General features: G+C 45.4%; 1 protein-coding gene across 7 annotated transcripts in view; it reads right to left on the bottom strand.

The window, feature by feature from the left end:
• The window catches only part of KIF21A (kinesin family member 21A), a 270,632-nt gene extending 257,152 nt beyond the window's left edge, over positions 1-13,480 (bottom strand). For all 7 annotated transcript variants that reach the window (XM_077473889.1, XM_077473892.1, XM_077473894.1 and 4 more), the window contains exon 1: positions 13,291-13,480. In XM_077473889.1, coding sequence (XP_077330015.1) covers positions 13,291-13,334 — 44 coding nt within the window. In that variant the 5' untranslated portion in view covers positions 13,335-13,480. The remainder of the gene's footprint in view (positions 1-13,290) is intronic.
• Between the last annotated feature and the right edge of the window lie 7,561 nt (positions 13,481-21,041).

The following is a 21,041-nucleotide window of genomic DNA, read 5'->3' as shown; positions in this document are numbered from 1 at the left end:
TCTTTCCTGCAACCATGGAATGCATTCAGGAAAGGACAAAATAAAAAAAACGCTCGATTCCCCCATCAACACCGACCGAGCCATTGTATTCTCCCGGCGGGGGAAGCTATACCCTGCCAGTAGAACACAAATGATTAATGCTAGCGGCTATAACAACCACCGAGTTGAATGATTAACTTGGGTACAATCAGCCTACCCATATATGGTTTAATGCGGAAGTAAATCCATCCATAAAACTGTTTAATTTCTGGCACGTGCCAGAAATTTAACACTCCCATTGGTTGTGCTCTCAACCAAACTGTCAAATCATCCAATGGCTGGTGTCTAAACTGATCACATGTGCAATATCATGGCAGTTGTAGATTAAACAGAGGCCAAGATGGCAGTTTACTTGGCTGAAAACGATAGGGGGGCTTACTTACACTTTAACCCTAGGTTCACAATGCTGTGGGATTGAAATTGTGTGAGTTCAGTTGAACTCGCTCGATGTCCGTCCGAATTTTGGGGCAATTTCAGAGACATCTGTGTGGATTCCTGCACAGATGTCTATTGAATCACATCCGAAGTCACCAAAAGTAGTACAGAAACGACTTTTGGAAATCAGTGTGGCGCCGCAGAGTCGCCATAACACACCGATTCGGACGGTGCTATTGCCGGCAAATGCCACCAATTTGACATGTCAAATTGCATCAAAGCAAACCTGTACCAAATCAGGGATGTGTCCATTGACACCCGTCAACATCTGATCCGATAAAGACAGACGGATGAGGGCCCATTCTCCATCTACCTGGCAGATCATATAGCAGTAAGGTGTAAACGGGAAGGTGGTCCATTTACATCTGAACTCCCTTAGAGGAGAAAAGGCTGTGTCTGCTCTACATAAGTGGAGGGGACATGGACAAGTTACATCTGTCTGCTCAGCAGACATATTCTTGAACTGGCAGACTCCAACAGAGCACAAACTGTGTGTATGGGCCCTTTCACACGTGCAGTCCACCCGATGGACTCGGCTTTGCTCAGCAGGGGGGGGGGGGGGAAAATCGATCTGCTGATCCACACTGAGCAGGTGGATGACAGGTCAGTCCTCCACTCACTATGCTGAGACAGACCTGTTAGATCCCCGCTGTTCTCTATGGGGATATCGGATGAAAATGGACCAGTTTTTATCTGATCAGATCCTTCAGACAAATGGAAAACAGGGTCACCATCCGTCTGGATTTCACAGACAGGATCGGATATCAGCGGATGCCAGTGGACATGTCACCGCTGACATCCGCTGCTCCACAGAGGTGAATTAAGTGTACGATCAGGTCTGCCTGAAAAACGAACAGGCGGACCTGATCAAAAAGCCTGTGTGAAAGAGGCCTAAAGTACATGCATATCAGGTGTGCTGCAACGTCACTGGCAGAATGTTTGTTCCAGGTCACTGAATAAAGGTCAAGGATAACAGTCCTGGTGTATGCTCCTTTAAAGAGAAGACAACAATGGTGGCTCTTAAAGTGACATTAAACTCTGGTTTAGAAAAAAAAAAAAAAAAAAAAGGAATTCTCCCCGAATTCCTTTTGTTGCTGCAATCCTACTTCCTGTTAGACTTAGAGCTTAGCTACATACATTCTTCACTTTATGTGGGAACATAGCCACCCTATCTTGCTCACTCCTGAAATACACTAAGAACCATGAACTATGGGATTTGCAGTGTGCATAGAGCAGTGTACGTTACCACAACTGACATGTACTGAAAACTCACGTCACTGAGGACATTTTAAGAAATACCAAAATGTTTTCATAAAAAATAGATTACAGAGCCATTAGGTAGTGGATCTGTATGGTTTATTTTTGGAAAATAAGAATATTGTTTAGCATCACTTTAAAATGTCAAAACTGACAGGTTCCCTTTAATCAAAATATAGATATTGCAAACGAAGGTCTGGCAAGCAGTAGCATCTCAGACTGCCAATTATGATCCACATACCAAAAAACTCTTGCTTTATCTTCCTAGAATACATGACTGTTGGCACAAGGTAAATAAGGAATTAGGTTACAGATGATTATATGAACAGCGAATGCATTCACACAATGTCGCATGTTTAAACTGTACTGTATCTTTGTTATCATTTAAAGAAAATCATCCAACTTGCATTTCATCTACAATCTTATAAACCCTGAGTAAACCTCTTTGTGCTCCAACTGGATCATGGGCACATGCTTGCTGCCATTCAGGCTAATGTAATCATGTACAATAAAACTTGCTTTGTCATCATCAAGAGTTTCTACAGCAAAAGCTGCATACTGATATTTAGATCTGGGCTGCAAATAACAGAACAATAGATAAAACAACCATAGACATGATGGGATGGTCTGCTAATCCAGCCAAATGTAAAATGTCATAAAAAAATAAAATAAAAACTTGGTTGAGCCCGATGTTCCCTACGTGCCCACTGCAGTTGGGGATTTTGCAAAGCAGTGTTGACAGCTCTGCACATGCTAATTTTTCAGTGTATTTCAACCGTAAACATATCCTCCCCATCACATCTGAGCACCCCATTTGACTATAGAGACACATATGTGGGTGTATACACTCTGGTAAATGAGAGCCCACTCTGTCCCTTCTCCTCCATGCCCACTAACTAGCTAAACACAATGAGGGTAGGATATTAAATCTTGATTGATGGAGACCTTCTTGTTTTTCTAAGGCTGGCCATACAGTATACCAGAGCCCACTAACAGGCCAGGTTTGCAAGATAACTGAATAAATCACAGTTGATATCATTTGGTGCTCAGTGATTGAAGTATTCTAGTCTGCATCTCCCCAAGGTAATACATAAAACCTGGCCTGTTAGTGGGCACCCAGGACAGGGTTGATGACCCCTGCATTATACAGTTTTCCTTTATATTTACCAAAAACATATAATATGAGGTCAGACTTAAACACTTTCAGTTTGTATGCAATCAGGCAGGCCATTGGCCATACATTATACAAGAAAATTGTATGGCCAGTTTAAGACTAGAGGTCGACCGATATATCGGCCGGCCGATATATCGGCCGATATTTGCCGTTTTTTAAATAATCGGCATCGGCCGATTTGTGCTGATAAAAAGCCGATTTAGAACTACAGCGGGACTTTGAAATGACTTCTGTATAGAATGGTCTAAGTTGACTGAGTCGTCATAGCAACCCTTTCCTCCACTCTGGGCAGGCTGCCAAGAAAAGAACAGAAAGATACAATGTTTACACTTCTGAATGAAGTCATCTCCATGTGTAGAAGTTCTCAGTTTAACCATTTAAAGACTAAATCTTTTCTGACACTTGTTGCTTACAAGTAAAAATCCTGTATTTTCTGCCAGAAAATCACTTAGACCCCCCAAAAATTATATATATTTTTTTAGCAGAGATCCTAGGGAATAAAATAGCGGTTGTTGCAATATTTTATGTCACACGGCATTTGCACAGAGGTCTTTCAAATGCATTTTTTTGGGAAAAAAATACACCATTTAAAAAATAAAAATAAAATAAAAAACAGTAAAGTTAGCCCATTTTTTTTTTTTTTGTCCAAAAGTAAAAGTTTTGACTACCTGTTTTTATTATATATATATATATATATATATATATATATATATATATATATATATATATATATATATATATATATATATATATATATATATATATATATATATATATATATATATATATATATTATCTAAATCATACATACAAGTAAACTGATTGGAGGTTTGTTTTGTTTAATAAATGTTTAAGTGTAAGAAATTTTCTGTATCACTTATGAAGGCTGCTTTCACACTGGAGCGGGCAGGCGTTGATGGTAAAACGCAAGTTTTAGCGGCTCTTTACCATCATTTTAGCGGTGCTATATGGCTGCTAGTGGGGCACATATAATCCAGCTAGCGGCCAAGGAAGAGGTTAAATGCGCCCATGAAGCACCGCTGCCAAATCGCATTGCATGCGCTTCGGCAGTGGTGCCCATTCATATCAATGGGCAGGAGTGGTGGAGGAGCGTTATACACCACTCCAAACGTACTGCTTGCAGGACTTTTTTTTTAAGATCCTGCCAGCGCATCGCCTCAGTGTGAAAGCACTCTGTCTTTCACACAGACTGCAGGGGAGCCATTTTACAGGCACTTTACAGGCGCTATTTTTAGCCCAAAAGCGCCTTAAAACGCCCCAGTGGGAAAGGTGTGTTAGATCAAGGGGGATTAAAAATAAATAAATAAATAAAATAAAATCGGCCTAACATATCGGCCCAAAAAAAAAATCGGCATCATATATCGGCTATCGGCCGCCATGATTTCTAAATATCGGCATCGGCATCGGCCAGAGAAAAACCCATATCGGTCGACCTCTATTTAAGACACAGGCTGCAGGGGAGTGACACAGCCTGTTACTGGGAGAAATCTGCCCACAACACGTTATTGCCAAAAAATAATAAAGATTTGATTTCAAATATATATTTGCATGACATTTAAAACAGTTTATCGTTTTTTTTTTTTTTTTTTTTTTTTTTTTTAATAACGCTGTATTCCAAAGGCTGGTTTTTGAACACATGACTAGAAGCTCCTCCTGCTTATGTTTCCCTGCAGACAGGCTGGGAAAGAGCTGAGTCATGCAACAGCTGAATATTGGATTAGGAAAATAGACTTAGATTTTATAAAAAAAAAAAAAAAAAAAAAAAGAAATTACAGTGCCATCATTTACATACAGAAAGAAAAGGGATCATGGAAATTTAAAAAGTTTACGTTTTGTTTTTAATTATACTTACCTAGGTAGATGCAACATCAGTCCGATGCTGCATCTGTACCCCGTCAGCTCTAAGGCTGAGAACTGAGCGATCAAAGACCACTGATCTTTCAGTTCTCCATGAGCCAGAAGCGGACGACTGCCAGGCACAGGCTCTCTGCTCTGCCCTCTCCATGCTCACTGGAGTGTTGGAGCTGTGGAGGGGGCAGGATCGTCTGGCTCAGGCTCTCAGTTAGAGGTCGACCGATATATCGGCCGATATTTGCCGTTTTTTAAATAATCGGCATCGGCCGATTGTGTTGATAAAAAGCCGATTCTACAGCAGGACTTTGAAATGACTTCTGTAAGAAGTCAGTGTGAGTTGCCTGAGTCATCATAGCAACACTTTCCTCCTCTCTGGGCAGACTGCCAAGAAAAGAACTAAATGATACAATGTTTACACTTCTGAATGAATGAAGTCATCTCTGTGTAGAAGTTCTCAGTTTAACCATTTAAAGACTAAATCTTTTCTGACACTTGTTGCTTACAAGTAAAAATCCTGTATTTTCTGCCAGAAAATCACTTAGACCCCCCAAAAATTATATATATTTTTTTAGCAGAGATCCTAGGGAATAAAATAGCGGTTGTTGCAATATTTTATGTCACACGGCATTTGCACAGAGGTCTTTCAAATGCATTTTTTTGGGAAAAAAATACACCATTTAAAAATTAAAAATAAAATAAAAACAGTAAAAAGTTAGCCCATTTTTTTTTTTTTTTTGTCCAAAAGTTTTGACTACCCGTTTTTATTTAATATTTTTTTTTTAATCTAGATCATACATACAAGTAAACTGATTGGAGGTTTGTTTTGTTTAATAAATGTTTAAAGCGGGAGTCCGCCGGGACTCCGCGTTTTTTTTTTTTTTTTTTTTTTTTAAAAGCCAGCAGCTACAAATACTGCAGCTGCTGACTTTTAAAATAGTGACACTTACCTGTCCAGCGCGCCCGCGATGTCGGCACCCGAAGCCGATCTCTAGATCGACACTCGAGTGCTGCCGCCGCCATCTTGGGTATGGGAATCAGGAAATGGAGCCTTTCGGCTTCATTTCCCGGTTCCCTACTGCGCATGCGCGAGCCGCGCTGCGCAATAAGGACGGTCCCCGCTGCCTCTGGGATCTGTGCGTTTCCCAGCAGGCAGCGGGGCACTTGCGGAAGGGGGCGGGCACTTGCGGAAAGGGGCGTAATGTACGTCCCTTTCCGCAGAGAGCTAGCCCGGAAGTGGGTGCAGTTACCTGGATTATCCAGGTAACTGCACCCCCCTCCCCCCTGAAAGGTGCCAATTGTGGCGCCGGAGGGGGGGAGGAATCCGATGAGCGGAAGGTCCATTTTAGGGTGGACCTCCGCTTTAAGTGTAAGAAATTTTCTGTATCACTTATGAAGGCTGCTTTCACACTGGAGCGGGCAGACGTTGATGGTAAAACGCAAGTTTTAGCGACTCTTTACCATCATTTTAGCGGTGCTATTTGGCTGCTAGTGGGGCACATATAACCCAGCTAGCGGCCAAGGAAGAGGTTAAATGCGCCCATGAAGCACCGCTGCCAAATCGCATTGCATGCGCTTCGGCAGTGGTGCCCATTCATATCAATGGGCAGGAGTGGTGGAGGAGCAGTATACACCACTCCAAACGTGCTGCTTGCAGGACTTTTTTTTTTTTAAGATCCTGCCAGCGCATCGCCTCCGTGTGAAAGCACTCTGTCTTTCACACAGACTGCAGGGGAGCCATTTTACAGGCACTTTACAGGTGCTATTTTTAGCCCAAAAGCGCCTTAAAAAACGCCCCAGTGGGAAAGGTGTGTTAGATCAAGGGGGATTAAAAATAAATAAATAAAATAAAAATCGGCCTAACATATCGGCCCAAAAAAAAAAAAATCGGCATCATATATCGGCTATCGGCCGCCATGATTTCTAAATATCGGCATCGGCATCGGCCAGAGAAAAACCCATATCGGTCGACCTCTACTCTCAGTGGCTCGCTGAGAGGCAGAGCCAGGTACCGATCCAGGAATCTGGGTGGTTCCCGACCACATGGTCGTGATCTTTCCCGAGTCTGGATAACCTCTGTGACATCAGCAGACAGTGGGCTAAAACTGGTTGTTTCAACCGATAACTGCTGAATCAGCTGTACGTAGAGCAGTGGGAGGCCCTGCAGGCACAGCTTGACAAATAAATTTTTTTTTTAAAAAAATCAACCGAGCCGGGTGGAAAACGTTTGACCGAACAGTGGCTGCATAAACTAAAGGTTGGAGAAATGGAAAGGCGAGTGCATGCTGCTAGGGAGGGGTGCAATAAAACAAGTCTGCTGCTTTGACTGGCCTGGGACACATTTGTGTTAATCTTTAAACACTTTCACTATTCCTCGCACCCACCCCAACGATGGGGCACCATTCCCAATGGTGGGGCAAATTCCTGATCTGCACACTAGTTTCAGAGCAGCGACTCAAAAGGTACCAACTATCAGACAGCCAGGCAACTAGTATTTTAAGAACATAATCACCTTAAAGCAGCCCACATATTTCTCCCAATGTATGTTTCCTTTAACCACTTAAGCCCCGGACCAATTTGCAGCCAAAGGACCAAGCCCCTTTTTGCGATTCAGCACTGCATCGCTTTAACTGACAACTGCGCGGTCATGCGACGTGGCTCCCAAACAAAATTGCCATCCTTTTTTTCCCCACAAATAGAGCTTTCTTTTGGTGGTATTTGATCAGCTCTGCGGTTTTCATTTTTTGCGCTATAAACAAAAATAGAGCGACAATTTTGAAAAAAAATTCAATATTTTTTTACTTTTTGCTATAATAAATATCCCCCAAAAATATATTTTAAAAAAAAAATTTTTTTTCCTCAGTTTAGGCCGATACGTGTTCTACATTTTTTTTTTTTCAAAAAATAATCGCAATTAGCGATTATTGATTGGTTTGCACAAAAGTTATAGCGTTTACAAACTAGGGATAGTTTTACAGCATTTTTATTAATATTTTTTTTACTAGTAATGGCGGCGATCAGCGATTTTTATTGTGACTGCGACATTATGGCAGACACATCAGACATTTTTGACACATTTTTGGGACCATTGTCATTTATACAGCAATCAGTGCTATTTAAATGCACTGATTCCTGTGTAAATGACACTGGCAGTGAATGAGTTAACCACTAGGGGGCAGTGTAGGTGTTATGTATGACGTTATGTGCTTTTTTTTGTAGGGGGGCTTGGCCTGGCTTGTGACATCACTGATCGTCCTTCCCTATAAAAAAGGGAACAGACGATCGGTGACAGCCACACTAGGAAGCACGGGGAGAGGTTTGTTTACACAGACCTCTCCTCCTTCATCAGCTCCATTATCCAATCGCGGGACACCAGCGGCGATCGGGTCTGCTGGTCCCGCAGCTACGGTCACGGAGCTTAGGACCAGGTCGGGAGCGTGCCGGCGAGATCCCGACCCACGGCTGGGCACTTAAAAAGCAACGTACCGGTACGTGCTTGTGCCCAGCCGTGCCATTCTGCCAACGTATATGTACAGTAGGCGGTCCTTAAGTGGTTAAATACCTCCCCTTCTTCGATTCATTTTATGGAGTAGACACACACCAAGCCTGAATTATTACACCCCTATAATTCCCATTGAGAGACCATTGAGATCTATTCATATGCATAAAGGGGTGTTTTTTTGTTGCAGGGAGTTGCATTGTCATGCATCAACATGTGTTTGCTTTGTGCATTGACATTGTTTTATGTGTGTTGATTAGGGATGCACCGAATGGGTTTTTTGGTGCCGATACCGAAAATAAAAAATACACTAGGCCGAAAACCGAAACCGATACCGAAACAGCACCGATACCGAAAATGACTGTTTTTAAAAAATATTTTTATACAGGAGGTGGTCAGAGACTGGGGACGCGGTACAGGAGGTGGTCAGAGACTGGGGACGCGGTACAGGAGGTGGTCAGAGACTGGGGACGCGGTACAGGAGGTGGTCAGAGACTGGGGACGCGGTACAGGAGATGGTCAGAGACTGGGGACGCGGTACAGGAGATGGTCAGAGACTGGGGACGCGGTACAGGAGATGGTCAGAGACTGGGGACGCGGTACAGGAGATGGTCAGAGACTGGGGACGCGGTACAGGAGATGGTCAGAGACTGGGGACGAGGTACAGGAGATGGTCAGAGACTGGGGACGCGGTACAGGAGATGGTCAGAGACTGGGGACGCGGTACAGGAGATGGTCAGAGACTGGGGACGCGGTACAGGAGATGGTCAGAGACTGGGGACGCGGTACAGGAGATGGTCAGAGACTGGGGACGCGGTACAGGAGATGGTCAGAGACTGGGGACGCGGTACAGGAGATGGTCAGAGACTGGGGACGCGGTACAGGAGATGGTCAGAGACTGGGGACGCGGTACAGGAGATGGTCAGAGACTGGGGACGCGGTACAGGAGATGGTCAGAGACTGGGGACGCGGTACAGGAGATGGTCAGAGACTGGGGACGCGGTACAGGAGATGGTCAGAGACTGGGGACGCGGTACAGGAGATGGTCAGAGACTGGGGACGCGGTACAGGAGATGGTCAGAGACTGGGGACGCGGTACAGGAGATGGTCAGAGACTGGGGACGCGGTACAGGAGATGGTCAGAGACTGGGGACGCGGTACAGGAGATGGTCAGAGACTGGGGACGCGGTACAGGAGATGGTCAGAGACTGGGGACGCGGTACAGGAGATGGTCAGAGACTGGGGACGCGGTACAGAAGATGGTCAGACTGGGGACGCGGTACAGAAGATGGTCAGACTGGGGACATGGTACAGGAGATGGTCAGAGACAGAGGACGTGGTACAGGAGGCATCCCCCATTGCAGCCAGTGTGCCCCATTGCAGCCAGTGTGCCCCATTGCAGCCAGTGTGCCCCATTGCAGCCAGTGTGCCCCATTGCAGCTAGTGTGCCCAATTGCAGCCAATTGCAGCTAGTGTGCCCCATTGCAGCCAATTGCAGCTAGTGTGCCCCATTGCAGCCAATTGCAGCCAGTGTGCCCCATTGCAGCCAGTGTGCCCCATTGCAGCCAGTGTGCCCCATTGCAGCCAATTGCAGCCAGTGTGCCCCATTGCAGCCAATTGCAGCCAGTGTGCCCCATTGCAGCCAGTGTGCCCCATTGCAGCCAATTGCAGCCAGTGTGTCCCATTGCAGCCTGTGTGCCATTTTGCAGCCAGCCTGTGCACTGTGTGCAGGGAACAGAGCCGCCTCCGCTACCTGTTTGATAACAGCGACGGGAACATCACAGCTTTCATTTCAATTGCTGTGTGTTCCCGGCCGTGCGCCGTCACACGCAGCCCCTCCCCCTTGTCCGGGCACTTTGATAGACAGATCATCCGTCCAATCCTGCGGATGATCTGTCTATCTAAGTGCCCGGACAAGGGGGAGGGGCTGCGTGTGACGGCGCACGGCCGGGAACACACAGCAATTGAAATGAAAGCTGTGATGTTCCCGGCGCTGTTATCAAAAAGTCGGCGGAGGCGGCTCTCCTGCGCTATGATGGGCGTCACCAGGGGCGGGGGCGGGGGCGGAGCCCCGCCCCCCACCCAGGCCACGCCCCATTTTAGGCTCCATTATCGGCCATTTTTCTCTTTCGGCAAATTGCCGAAAAGGGCATTTTCGGCCGATATGTTTCGGCGGCCGAAATTTCGGTGCATCACTAGTGTTGATGTCCGTTTTGAACACATTTATTTTTTAACTCTGTGTGAAAATATAGAGCGTTGTTTTTTCTTTTTTTTTACCCAAAGTGCTTAAAACCAGTCCTGGACCGTGGCAGGAAAAATAGGTGGTTAAACCTCCCAACCTCCCTTCCGTTAAAGCGGAACTAAACCCACCGATTTAAAGTAGAAGTAAACCCTCCTATTATTTTCAGCCAAGGAAGCTGCCATCTTGGCCTCTGTTTAAATTTTCAACTGGCATGATTCTGCACGTGATCAGTTATGACAGCAGCTATTTGATGGTTTGACAGTTTGGTTTGTGAATATAACCAGTGTGACACTTTCATTCCCGACATGTGACAAGAATGTAACCATTTTTTAACCTGTGAACTCAATGGGTTTACTTCCGCTTTAACCGCTTAAACAAAACAGTTACACTCCCACATGCTGGGAATGCAACTGTCACATTGGTTGTGCTCTCAACCAAACTGTCAAGCCATCCAATAACTGGCATCATAACTGATCACATGTGCAGCATCAAACTGAGGCCAAGATGGCAGCTTCCTTAGCTGAAAACGATAGGAGGGTTTACATCCTCTTCAAAGTGTAAGTTCACCTTTTCACAAAAAATAAGAAGGTGATCCAACATCCTGCACCCTCCCCACCTCCTGGCCTCCTCTGTACTTACCTCAGTGGATGAATAGCTTTCGCTCCCCATGCAGTCTATGCAGGGTTCAAGGGATTTGAAAGACACGGTCTTCTACCAGGACAGATTAAAGTGACTTATAGGTCACTGTGACCAATCAGAATCACTTTAATCTGTCCTGGCTCTCCTAAAAACAAAAAGAGGAAGAAGTTTGCACTGGCTGTGTGGGCAATTTAAGCTGCTCATCCTTTTCATAGCTGGTGGTGGCTGTTCATTCTTTTATCTTCAGTGAAAAGGTGAACTTTCACTTTAAGCTGCAATATGCAGCTGGACAAGGTTATATACTTGCTGCTTCTTTGAAGCAAGAATGCTACCCCTGTCACAGTGAACGGGGCCTCAATGCAACCTCCCTCCAACTGTGTGTAACATGGTGATACAGGCTATTAGGGAATAAAAGAAACAGCGAGAAAGGAACATACTGCTTCATCGCCTGCAGAAGGAAAGGCTGATGTACATGAACCATCTGAGCCCTAGCAACCTCTGTAGGGACCCTGGTTGAGAATGGCTGGTCTGCCCAATTAAGAGTGCATTCACACCAGCCAGAGCATTATGATGCAGTTGCTGGAGTAAGGTGCAGTCTGGCGGAAAATCACTGCTTGGTAGTGCAATTTTTTTTTTAAACAAAGTTTATTGAAATGTCACACAGACATTTCATACCGTGTACTCCATACTCATTTACATGAAGGGGGAGGGGGCTTCCACCTTTTGATAAGCCCCATGCCCCCCACAACCAAGGGGTGTTGGAAAGAGGCCCTTGTCCCCATGAATATGAGGACAAGCCCCCCCTTTTCTGGCCTGCCAGGCTGCATGCTCAGGCAGGGGTCTGATATGGATTTTGTTTGCAACCTTACAAGCAGAGCTTCCCCTTTTGTGCAGAGTTCTGCTTAAAAGGACATGTGCAATTTTTTTTAATGAATTTTGCAATACTGCACACTGGGGATGAGCTCAGGTGTGTTCGCATGGAACACGTGCAGAGGCCGCCAGGAAGTCGGGACAGCGCTAATCACAGGCAGTGAGACATTGCCCTGATGTGCGGATACAGAGATCGGGGCAATGTCTCACTGCCTGTGATCAGCGCTGTCCCGACTTCCTGGCGGGCTCTGTACATGTTCAATGCGAACACGCCTGAGCTCATCCCTACTGCACACAGGAAAAAAATTGCAGCACGTTCTACTTTTGGATGACTGCACAGAAACGCACACTACTGGTGTGAACTAGGGCCATTAGAATCCACCGTAAACATTGTCCATGTGTATTTGATACCCACACCCCCCCCCCAATCAAATCATTCCCTGCATCTATTACCTTTTGTATCACCACCCCCTCCCTTTAGAACGTAAGCTCTACGGGCAGGGCCCTCCAGTATTGTACTGTAATTGTGCTGTTCCCCCTTAACATTGTAAAGCGCTGAGTAAACTGTTGGCACTACATCACGAATAATAACAATAATTTGATGCAGAATAAAAACACATGGACTGCATGGGGTGTGACAGATTCTCTTTCAGCAATTCTGACAGAACAGTGTCTCATCCAGCTAACCCCAAACTGATATTCCTCAGAATGATCCTCCAGCACCTGAGGATGAGAAGTACCCGTCCTTGTCACCATATCACTATCTGAGTGAACAAAAATCAGCTTTACCCGTCCGCTAACCCAACCCATTAAAGGTCAAAAGAGACAAAAAGGAAAAAAAAGCCAGCCTCAGATGGTGCGCTCTGCGCTGTAATAAAGTTACGCTCAATCATCCACCACAAGCACATTTTTAGCATTCACAGGAGTCCTTGAAAGCATTGTTTACCGACTCCTGTGACAACAAGCCCATAGGGCACAATGAATGGGTTAATGATTGCACAGTCCAGTCTAAAGGTGAAATGTCAGGCCAGACCACACACAGACATATGGGGGGGGGGGGCACCATGACAGGTGGAGGGCGCACATCCTCACCCTTCTGTGTACTCAGGGTAGGCCCTGACAGGTGCACTGCATGAATGGGGGGGGCTGGGGCACGTGACCCGAGCAGGAAGCCAGGCTCGGCCTCCTCAGGTGCAGTGTGCGCCCCCTACAGAGGAGTACAGGTGCACAAAGGCACCCCCTGCAACCCTCAACATCACCTACCGGAGAGCCACCCGCACCGAGCTTTCATCCTGCATGCCCGACATGACGGCCCGAGTCCCGGCTCCGAGCTGGGGGGATATTCACTCGTCCTCCGCCTCAGCAACTGCCATCTGACGCCAGCACTGCTCACCCCGGGACATCGCTTGTGTGAGGAGAGGAGCCGGGGGAGAGGGGGAGGAGCCACGCCGAGACGGGCGCACAACGCCCCCTACCGCCTCTCTCAGTGCACTGCGTCACCGCAACACGCCCCCTGACCTCACTACATGTCCCTTCTCCGTCATCTGTCACCCAGTACTGGCGAGTGACCGCAGGAGGGTGACGTCATGGGACACTGAGACGTCCCCTGCAGTGATAGTGTGATCTCATTGTAGGGAGCAGAGAGTACTGGAGACATCAGTGATACAGAAGAAGATGAAATGTCATCGGCCACACATAACAATGAGGAGAGCTGATGAGCATAGCTCCCAACTGTTACTGATTTCAGGGACTGTCCCTGATTTGGTGCAATGTTCCTCTGTCCCTCATCCCTCCTCATGTGTCCCTCATTTTTGGTCTGATCTATATAAATGTATATAAAATGCACTTTTTATCTATCAGAAAGTCTTTCCCAGTGCTAACCCTTTCATCTGATTTCTAAATTGCTTCATTTGTAAATTCCAAAAGCCAATATAAAGGAATAGTAGTGGTAAAAAAGCACTTGTGGGTAGGGATGAGCTCAGGCGTGTTCGCATACGCCACGTGCAGAGCCGCCAGAAGTCGGTGCAGCGCTGCTCTAATCACAGGCAGTGAGACATTTCCCGATCTCTTGCAGTCGTGCATCGGGGCGATGTCTCACTGCCTGTGATTAGAGCAGCGCTGACTTCCTGGTGCACTCTGCACGTGGTGTATGGGAACACGCCCAAGCTCATCCTTACTTCTGGGCTTAACCAATCTTGTTTTTTTGTACAGTTCCCCTTTAAGGGGGCGTGGAAAGGGGTGTGTCCTATGTCTGCATACTTTTCCTGATAGGCATATCACAAGTTAAAGTGTACTTACCCCCTTCTCCAAAAAGTAAAAGTCAGCAGCAAAAACTGTAACTGCTTACTTTTACTATTACCTCTCTTTCACACTGGGGCCACGTTGGTGCTAAAGCACCACTGGTTTTAGTGGCACTGTACCACTGTTTAGCCAAATGTGGCGGGGGGGCAGACAAGCAGAGCCTCCCCTTTTGGGTGGAGCTCCACTTTACCCACCTTAATACAGGGCACTTACACCCCCTTCCTTCCCAAGCCAATTTTCAGCTTTCAGCGCTGTCGTAGTTTAAATGACAATTGCGCAGTCATGCTATGCTGTACCCAAACAGAATTGTGCATCATCTTTAGAAGAGGCTTCCTTCTGTGGCGACATCCATGCAGACCAATTTGATGCTGTGTGTGGAGTATGGTCTGAGCACTGACAGGCTGACCCCCACCCCGTAAACCTCTGCAGCAATGCTGGCAGCACTCATACGTCTATTTCCCAAAGACAACCTCTGGATATGACGCTGAGCACATGCACTCAACTTCTTTGGGTGACCATGGTGAGGCCTGTTCTGAGTGGAACCTGTCTGGTTAAACTGCTGTATGGGCTTGGCCACCGTGCTGCAGCTCAGTTTCAGGGTCTTGGCAATCTTCTTATAGCCTAGGCTATCTTTATGTAGAGCAACAATTCTTTTTTTCAGATCCTCAGAGAGTTCTTTGCCATGAGTTGCCATGTTGAACTTCCAGTGACCAGTATGATAGTCTGAGAGCAAGAACACCAAAATTTTACACACCTGCTCCCCATTCACACCTGAGACCTTGTAAAACTAACGAATCACATGACACCGAGGAGGAAAAATGGCCCATTGGGCCCAATTTGGACATTTTCACTTAGGGGTGTACTCACTTTTGTTGCCAGTGGTTTAGACATTAATGGCTGTGTGTTGAATTATTTTAAGGGGGCAGCAAATTGACACTGTCATACAAGCTGTACACTCACTACATTACATTGTAGCAAAGTGTAATTTCTTCAGTGTTGTCACATGAAAAAAAAATAAAATATTTACAAAAATGTCAGGGGTGTACTCACTTTTGTGTGATACTGTATATATATAATTAATAACGTATATGTGCGCCTGCAGGAAAAGTGAGCTTTAACACCCAGCTGCTGGGTGCATCCATGACAGCTTGAGGTTGTTTGCTGAAAGCGTGCTCACTACGCACTTCCAGCACACTGACCAGGACTGTCTTTAATATTGATTGGACCCTGGGCAAAAAAAAAATTGTGCCCCCCCCCCCCCCAATGCAATTTCACTCTCTACCTGCTCTGAGACACACAATAAATAGAAGCTAGACTTAAAATCAGTTTACTGTATATGATCAGGCAGCAATTGCAATTGGTCGCCAGAGGTTACAGCATATCATTATCGCTTACTGACTGGTTGCAGCACACATTTCATCAGGCTCACTGATTAGTTGCTAGAGGTTAGAGCACATGGTTTCTACTTATTGATTGGTTGCTAGAGATTACTGTACAGTAATACTGCTCACTGATCGGTTGCTAGAGATCACTGTACAGTAATACTGCTCACTGATTGGTTTCTATAGGTTACAGCACATCTTCACCGCACTGCAGGGGAGCATGATATACATATGAATGCTGCCTTTAAGTACATATCAACGCAGTCGGCCTCGGCTATTTACATATGAGTTCAGCTGCTATTTACATATGAATGCTTCCATTATTTACATATGATTGCCGGTTGTTTACATGTAAACACAGGGTCTGCAGGTGAGTCATCGGTGCACAACAATAGGGAGCTGGGCAGAATTAGTACCAGCACTTCACAGACACAGCATGGGACTAAAACTTCAAGGGACGAGGGAATTTAAACCAGGATAGTTGGCAAGTATGAGGCAGCTACTTTGGGCCCCATAACAATTACAGGGCCCAGGGCAGCTGCCCCTTTTGCCCTGCCTTAAAGATGGCCTTGATACCGACCAAGCTGATCGGGAGCCATTTGGTCAGGCTCCTAACCCTTTGAAAGCCAATCATTGTCATCAATTGATAGAGAAGCCCTGCCACCTCCCGGGATTAAAGCTTACTTAAAGAGGTGTTCCAGCCTGGGGAAAAAAATCCTTTTAATATATGGACATTTACCTGTCCAGAGAGCCCACAATGTCAGCACCCCAGCCGATCTTCTGGTGCTGCCACCGCCATCTCCACTAAGGGAAACCGGCAGTGAAGCCTTTCGGCTTCACAGATGGCTCCCTATGCACGAAGCGCGCTGTGCTTTCTAATTAGCCTAGCAGCAGAGAAATGAGGAGGGGAACCGAACGTCCAAGGGACAGCGCCATCTCCCAGAAGTAGGGACAGGGACCAGTCAAAAACAGGCAAATGTGGCACCAGAGGGGGGGGGGGACAAATAAGCGGAAGTTTCACTTTTGGGTGGAACTCTGCTTTAACTGTTTCCCCAAACATGCCATCAAAGTTAGATTTGCTCAACCAAACTGTCAAGCCACCAAATGTCTGGTGTCATAACTGATTCCAACTGTAGCACCATGGTGACTGCAATTCAAATAGGGGCTAAGATGGCAGCTTCCTTGGCTGTAAAGGATAAGGGGCTTTAGTTCCAAGTTAAAGGGCTGCCAAGAGGTAGAGTAAAGGGGTTACTCTACCTAAGTAAAATTAAAGCTGGGCTCAAATCCTGCGGGAACGCATGGGAACGGAGTTCCTGTACTTTTTCCACAACAGGAACTCAGTTCCCGTTAGCAGCCGCGTCCTACAAAACTTTGAAGTATGCAAGCTGTGTAGCAGGTGTTACACCAGCAGCCGCCGACACAGCTCACAATAGTAAGTGCCGCACACCAGGGGTGGACTGACCATTCAGGCATTGCCAGTAGGGGGCCCCATGAGATCTTCCTCTTCGATCTACCTGTCAATCACAGCTAGCTGAGGGGTAGATCAGGTCCCTGCTGCTAAGAGATTGTATTTAGTCAGACCTCTCGTGATGCGCTCCTCCCCGCCAGCCCCTCCTGATTTTCTGTCTCCTCATCCTCCCCCCCAGTCTCCCCTCATATTTGCTCTGTGTGTCCCGCTGAATCCCCCCCTCCTCTGTCTTCAGTGCCATATGATGAGAGAACCCAGAGGAGGAGCACAGCTATTCTGCTCACAGGACATGCAGGAAGAGAGGTGAGCTGAGGGAGGAACATCAGTTTGGGGTGGTAAGCTGAGCACAATACCTGGCAAAGTTTAATGCCAGGCGGGAAGTTTATGTGGAACTATGTGAAGGGTTGGAATAGCAGCGAGTGTGTGTTGGAGCCCTGCAGAGTTTGCAGCCCCCCAAGCTAACATACATCTCCTAAGCAGGAACACATCACTATCTCCCCAAGCATTCTGTCCAGATAATGAGCAGTTCATTTATGACCTTTCCGTTTAACCCTGTGTTATCCAAACTCTGTTCAATGAAAAGTGTAAACTCACCACATAAACACTCTATATACAAAATAACATCCCCAATAAAGATCAGAACATGATGTTCGCATTTGCATGGAAGCACAATTGAATGAATGCTGATTATTCAGAGAATTACCGTATTTATGTTTATTGAGGATTGTTTTTTTTTTATGTACTAACAGTTACGCTTCATACACACAATACGAAAATTGGATGAAAAATACCACTTATGAAGTGTTCGTGTATATGAGCGTATCTTTTTTTTTTTGGTGGGGGAGAGGATCTTGGGTGGCAGTTTCCACACTTTTTTACCCAGGACTTGACCCCGTCTGTATTGTATAGTTATGTTGATCCAGCTTGGCACAATGTAATAGAAATATCTTATATCTAAGGGGCTACAGGGAAAGCTGCCAATCATTGTAGTAGTCAGTGCTACTAAAATGATAACAGATCTTCCAGGTTCTATGCCGAGCAGGTTCACCTCTGCACAGTGACCACAGGAGGTCATTTACTCAGCATTGCTGCCATTCAAAGAATGCTTTGTATTTTTTTCAGTGAACATAAGGTATTTTCCGAGTGGATAGGGTGGTGAGGAAGGGAGATGATATCAGGATCTCTACCTTGTAAACTCAACCTTTTTAACTTGTTAGCCACAGGACTTTTATGCTCCTTCCAACACGTCAAACTGAACAATCATACCAATAATAAAACATTGTTATCAAGTGTCTAGATTACCATCTGATGAATGAAGGCATCCTATTTATTATAAGTCCTATTAATAAAGCCATAGCCTTTGCACATAAACCTTTTCACTGGGCCCTTAACTTGTGTGACCAGCAGTTACATAGACGAGGTTGAAAAAAGACGGAAGTCTATCAAGTCCAACCTATGTGTGATTATATGTGATTATTACATTGTACAGTATATCCCTGTATGTTGTGGTTGCTTAGGTGCCTATCTAATAATTAAAAAAAAACTATCAATGCTCCCCGCTGAAACCACTGCGTGTGGAAGAGATTTCCACATCCTTACCGCTCTTATGCCGCGTACACACGATCAGATTTTCCGACAGGAAATGTTCGAGGTGAGCTTGTTGTCGGAAAGTCTGACCGCGTGTATGCTCCATCGAACATTTGCTGTCGGAATTTCCACACACAAATGTTTGAGAGCAGGTTCTAAAATTCCCCGACAACAACTTGTTGCTTTTGCAAAATCAAGATCACCATGTCTACAGGCCTTCTTTTATCTAGATGGCAACTCACCTCCTCATAGAAGGTTAATAAATTGGTTTTGCAAGAACAATTCTTCATAAATCCATGCTGATTACTGCTAATGATACCGTTGTAATTACTAAAATCTTGTATATAGCCCTTTATGATCCCCTCCAAGAGCTTGGATACAACTGATAGGCTAATCCCTAGGGATGTATCTTGACCCTTTTTTAAATATTGGTGCTACATTGGCTTTTCTCCAATCAGCTGGTACTCTTCCAGTCAGTAGACTGTTCGAAAAAATTAGGAACAATGATCTGCCAATTACTTGACTGAGTTCCTTAAGGACCCTCGGGTGCAAGCCATCTGATCCCGGTGACTTATTAATGTTAAGATTTTCAAGCCTAATTCAAATTCTGTCCTCTGTTAGCCAAGAGGGTGCTTCCTGTGATATGTCATGAGGATAAACATTGCAGTTTTGGTTACTAAAGCCCCCGGATTCCCTTGTGAAGACTGAGAAGACTGAGGAGAAGAATACATTCAATACCTTCGCCAGCTCTCCATCCTTAGTAACCAGATTCCCTTCATCATTATTTATGGGACCAAAATAATCTGACCTCCCTTTCTTACCATTTTTGTACTTAAAGAATTTCTTGGGATTTTTTTTCCTCTCCTCTATGTGTTTTTAGTATTCTATCTTAGCTGCCCTGATTGCACCCTTATATTTCCTGCTGCATTCTTTGTAAAGTTGGAAGGCTGATGATGATCCCTCAGCCTTGTATTTTTTGAAGGCCTTCTCCTTTGCTTTTATATGCATTCTTACGTTGGCCACCCAGGACTTTTCCTAGCTCTGTATTTCCCATTGGGATGCACTGCCTAATACCCTTATTTAATGTACTCTTAAAGCATGCCCATTTTTCCTCCGTGTTCTTTGTTCCTAAGATTTTATCCCATTTAGTATCTTCTAGCAAGGATCGTAGTTTAGGAGAGTTGGCTCTTTTGAAGTTCAGTGTCTTTGTATTCCCCTTATGTTTCCTATTTTTGTGATTTATACTGAAACGAATCAGCAAGTCTAGTAATGTTTTGTTTCTAGTTGGTGCATTTACCATCTGACCCATGAAATTGTCCTGCAAGACATTTAGGAACTGGCGAGCCTTAGATGAATGTGCTGTTCCTTCCACCCAGTCTATGTCTGGATAATTAAAATTCCCCATTATAATGATACTTCCCATCCTTGCTGCTAATCCAAATTGTAATAAAAAGGGCTGCCTCTGCCTCCTCTCCCTGGTCTCTTTGCCTCTGGTGTGACTGGCTTAGAATAGTTCACTACGCCCACTGAAGTCCATAAAACTGTGCAGTCATAATAGGATCATAGATTGGGATACTTTCCCCCACTATAAGAAGTATTTACTTTAGAGCCCTGGGGTTGTACTTACAGTAGCGCTAATACACAGTCACATATCCCACTAGCTTGCATTTCCAATGCACAGCACCTGCATTATTGTGTACTGCAATTTCACTGCATTGCCCACTACTCTCATTATTATTATTATACAGGATTTATATAGTGCCTACAGTTTACGCAGTGCTTTACAATAGAAAAAAGGCAGACAGTTATAATACAATAAAATACAAGAGGGTTAAGAGGGCCCTGCTCATAAGAGCTTACAATCTAATAGGGTGGGGCAAGTAACTGTGGCGTATGAGCTGATGGAAGTGAAACAAAATGAGTTGGAGGCATGATAGGCTTCCCTGAAGAGACGAGTTTTCAGGGATCGCCTAAAGGCAGCCAGAGTAAGAGATAGCCAGACTGATTGAAGTAGTGAGATACAGAGGATGGGAGAGGCCTGGAGATGAGAATGGAAGCTGGAGACAAGGGGGCTTGAGAGCACGAGGTCTTGAGAGAAGCAGAAATGATGCATAGGTGTGCGCACAGGGTGTGTCAGGTGTGCCCGGGCACACCCTAATCACCCATAGTTACCAATTGTCCTGGATGACGTGCACATTACTGGGACAAAGCTCCTCCCCCAGCAGTTTTAGGTGCTCCCAGCTCTCAGGAGGACTGCAGGAACAAGGCCTCCTCCT

This window comes from Lithobates pipiens, unplaced genomic scaffold (assembly GCF_037356315.1).
Source record: "Lithobates pipiens isolate NorthernLeopardFrog02 unplaced genomic scaffold, aLitPip1_a1.2 Scaffold_8, whole genome shotgun sequence".
Taxonomy (NCBI): Eukaryota; Metazoa; Chordata; class Amphibia; order Anura; family Ranidae; genus Lithobates; species Lithobates pipiens.
This window is presented reverse-complemented; position numbering and strand designations above follow the sequence as displayed.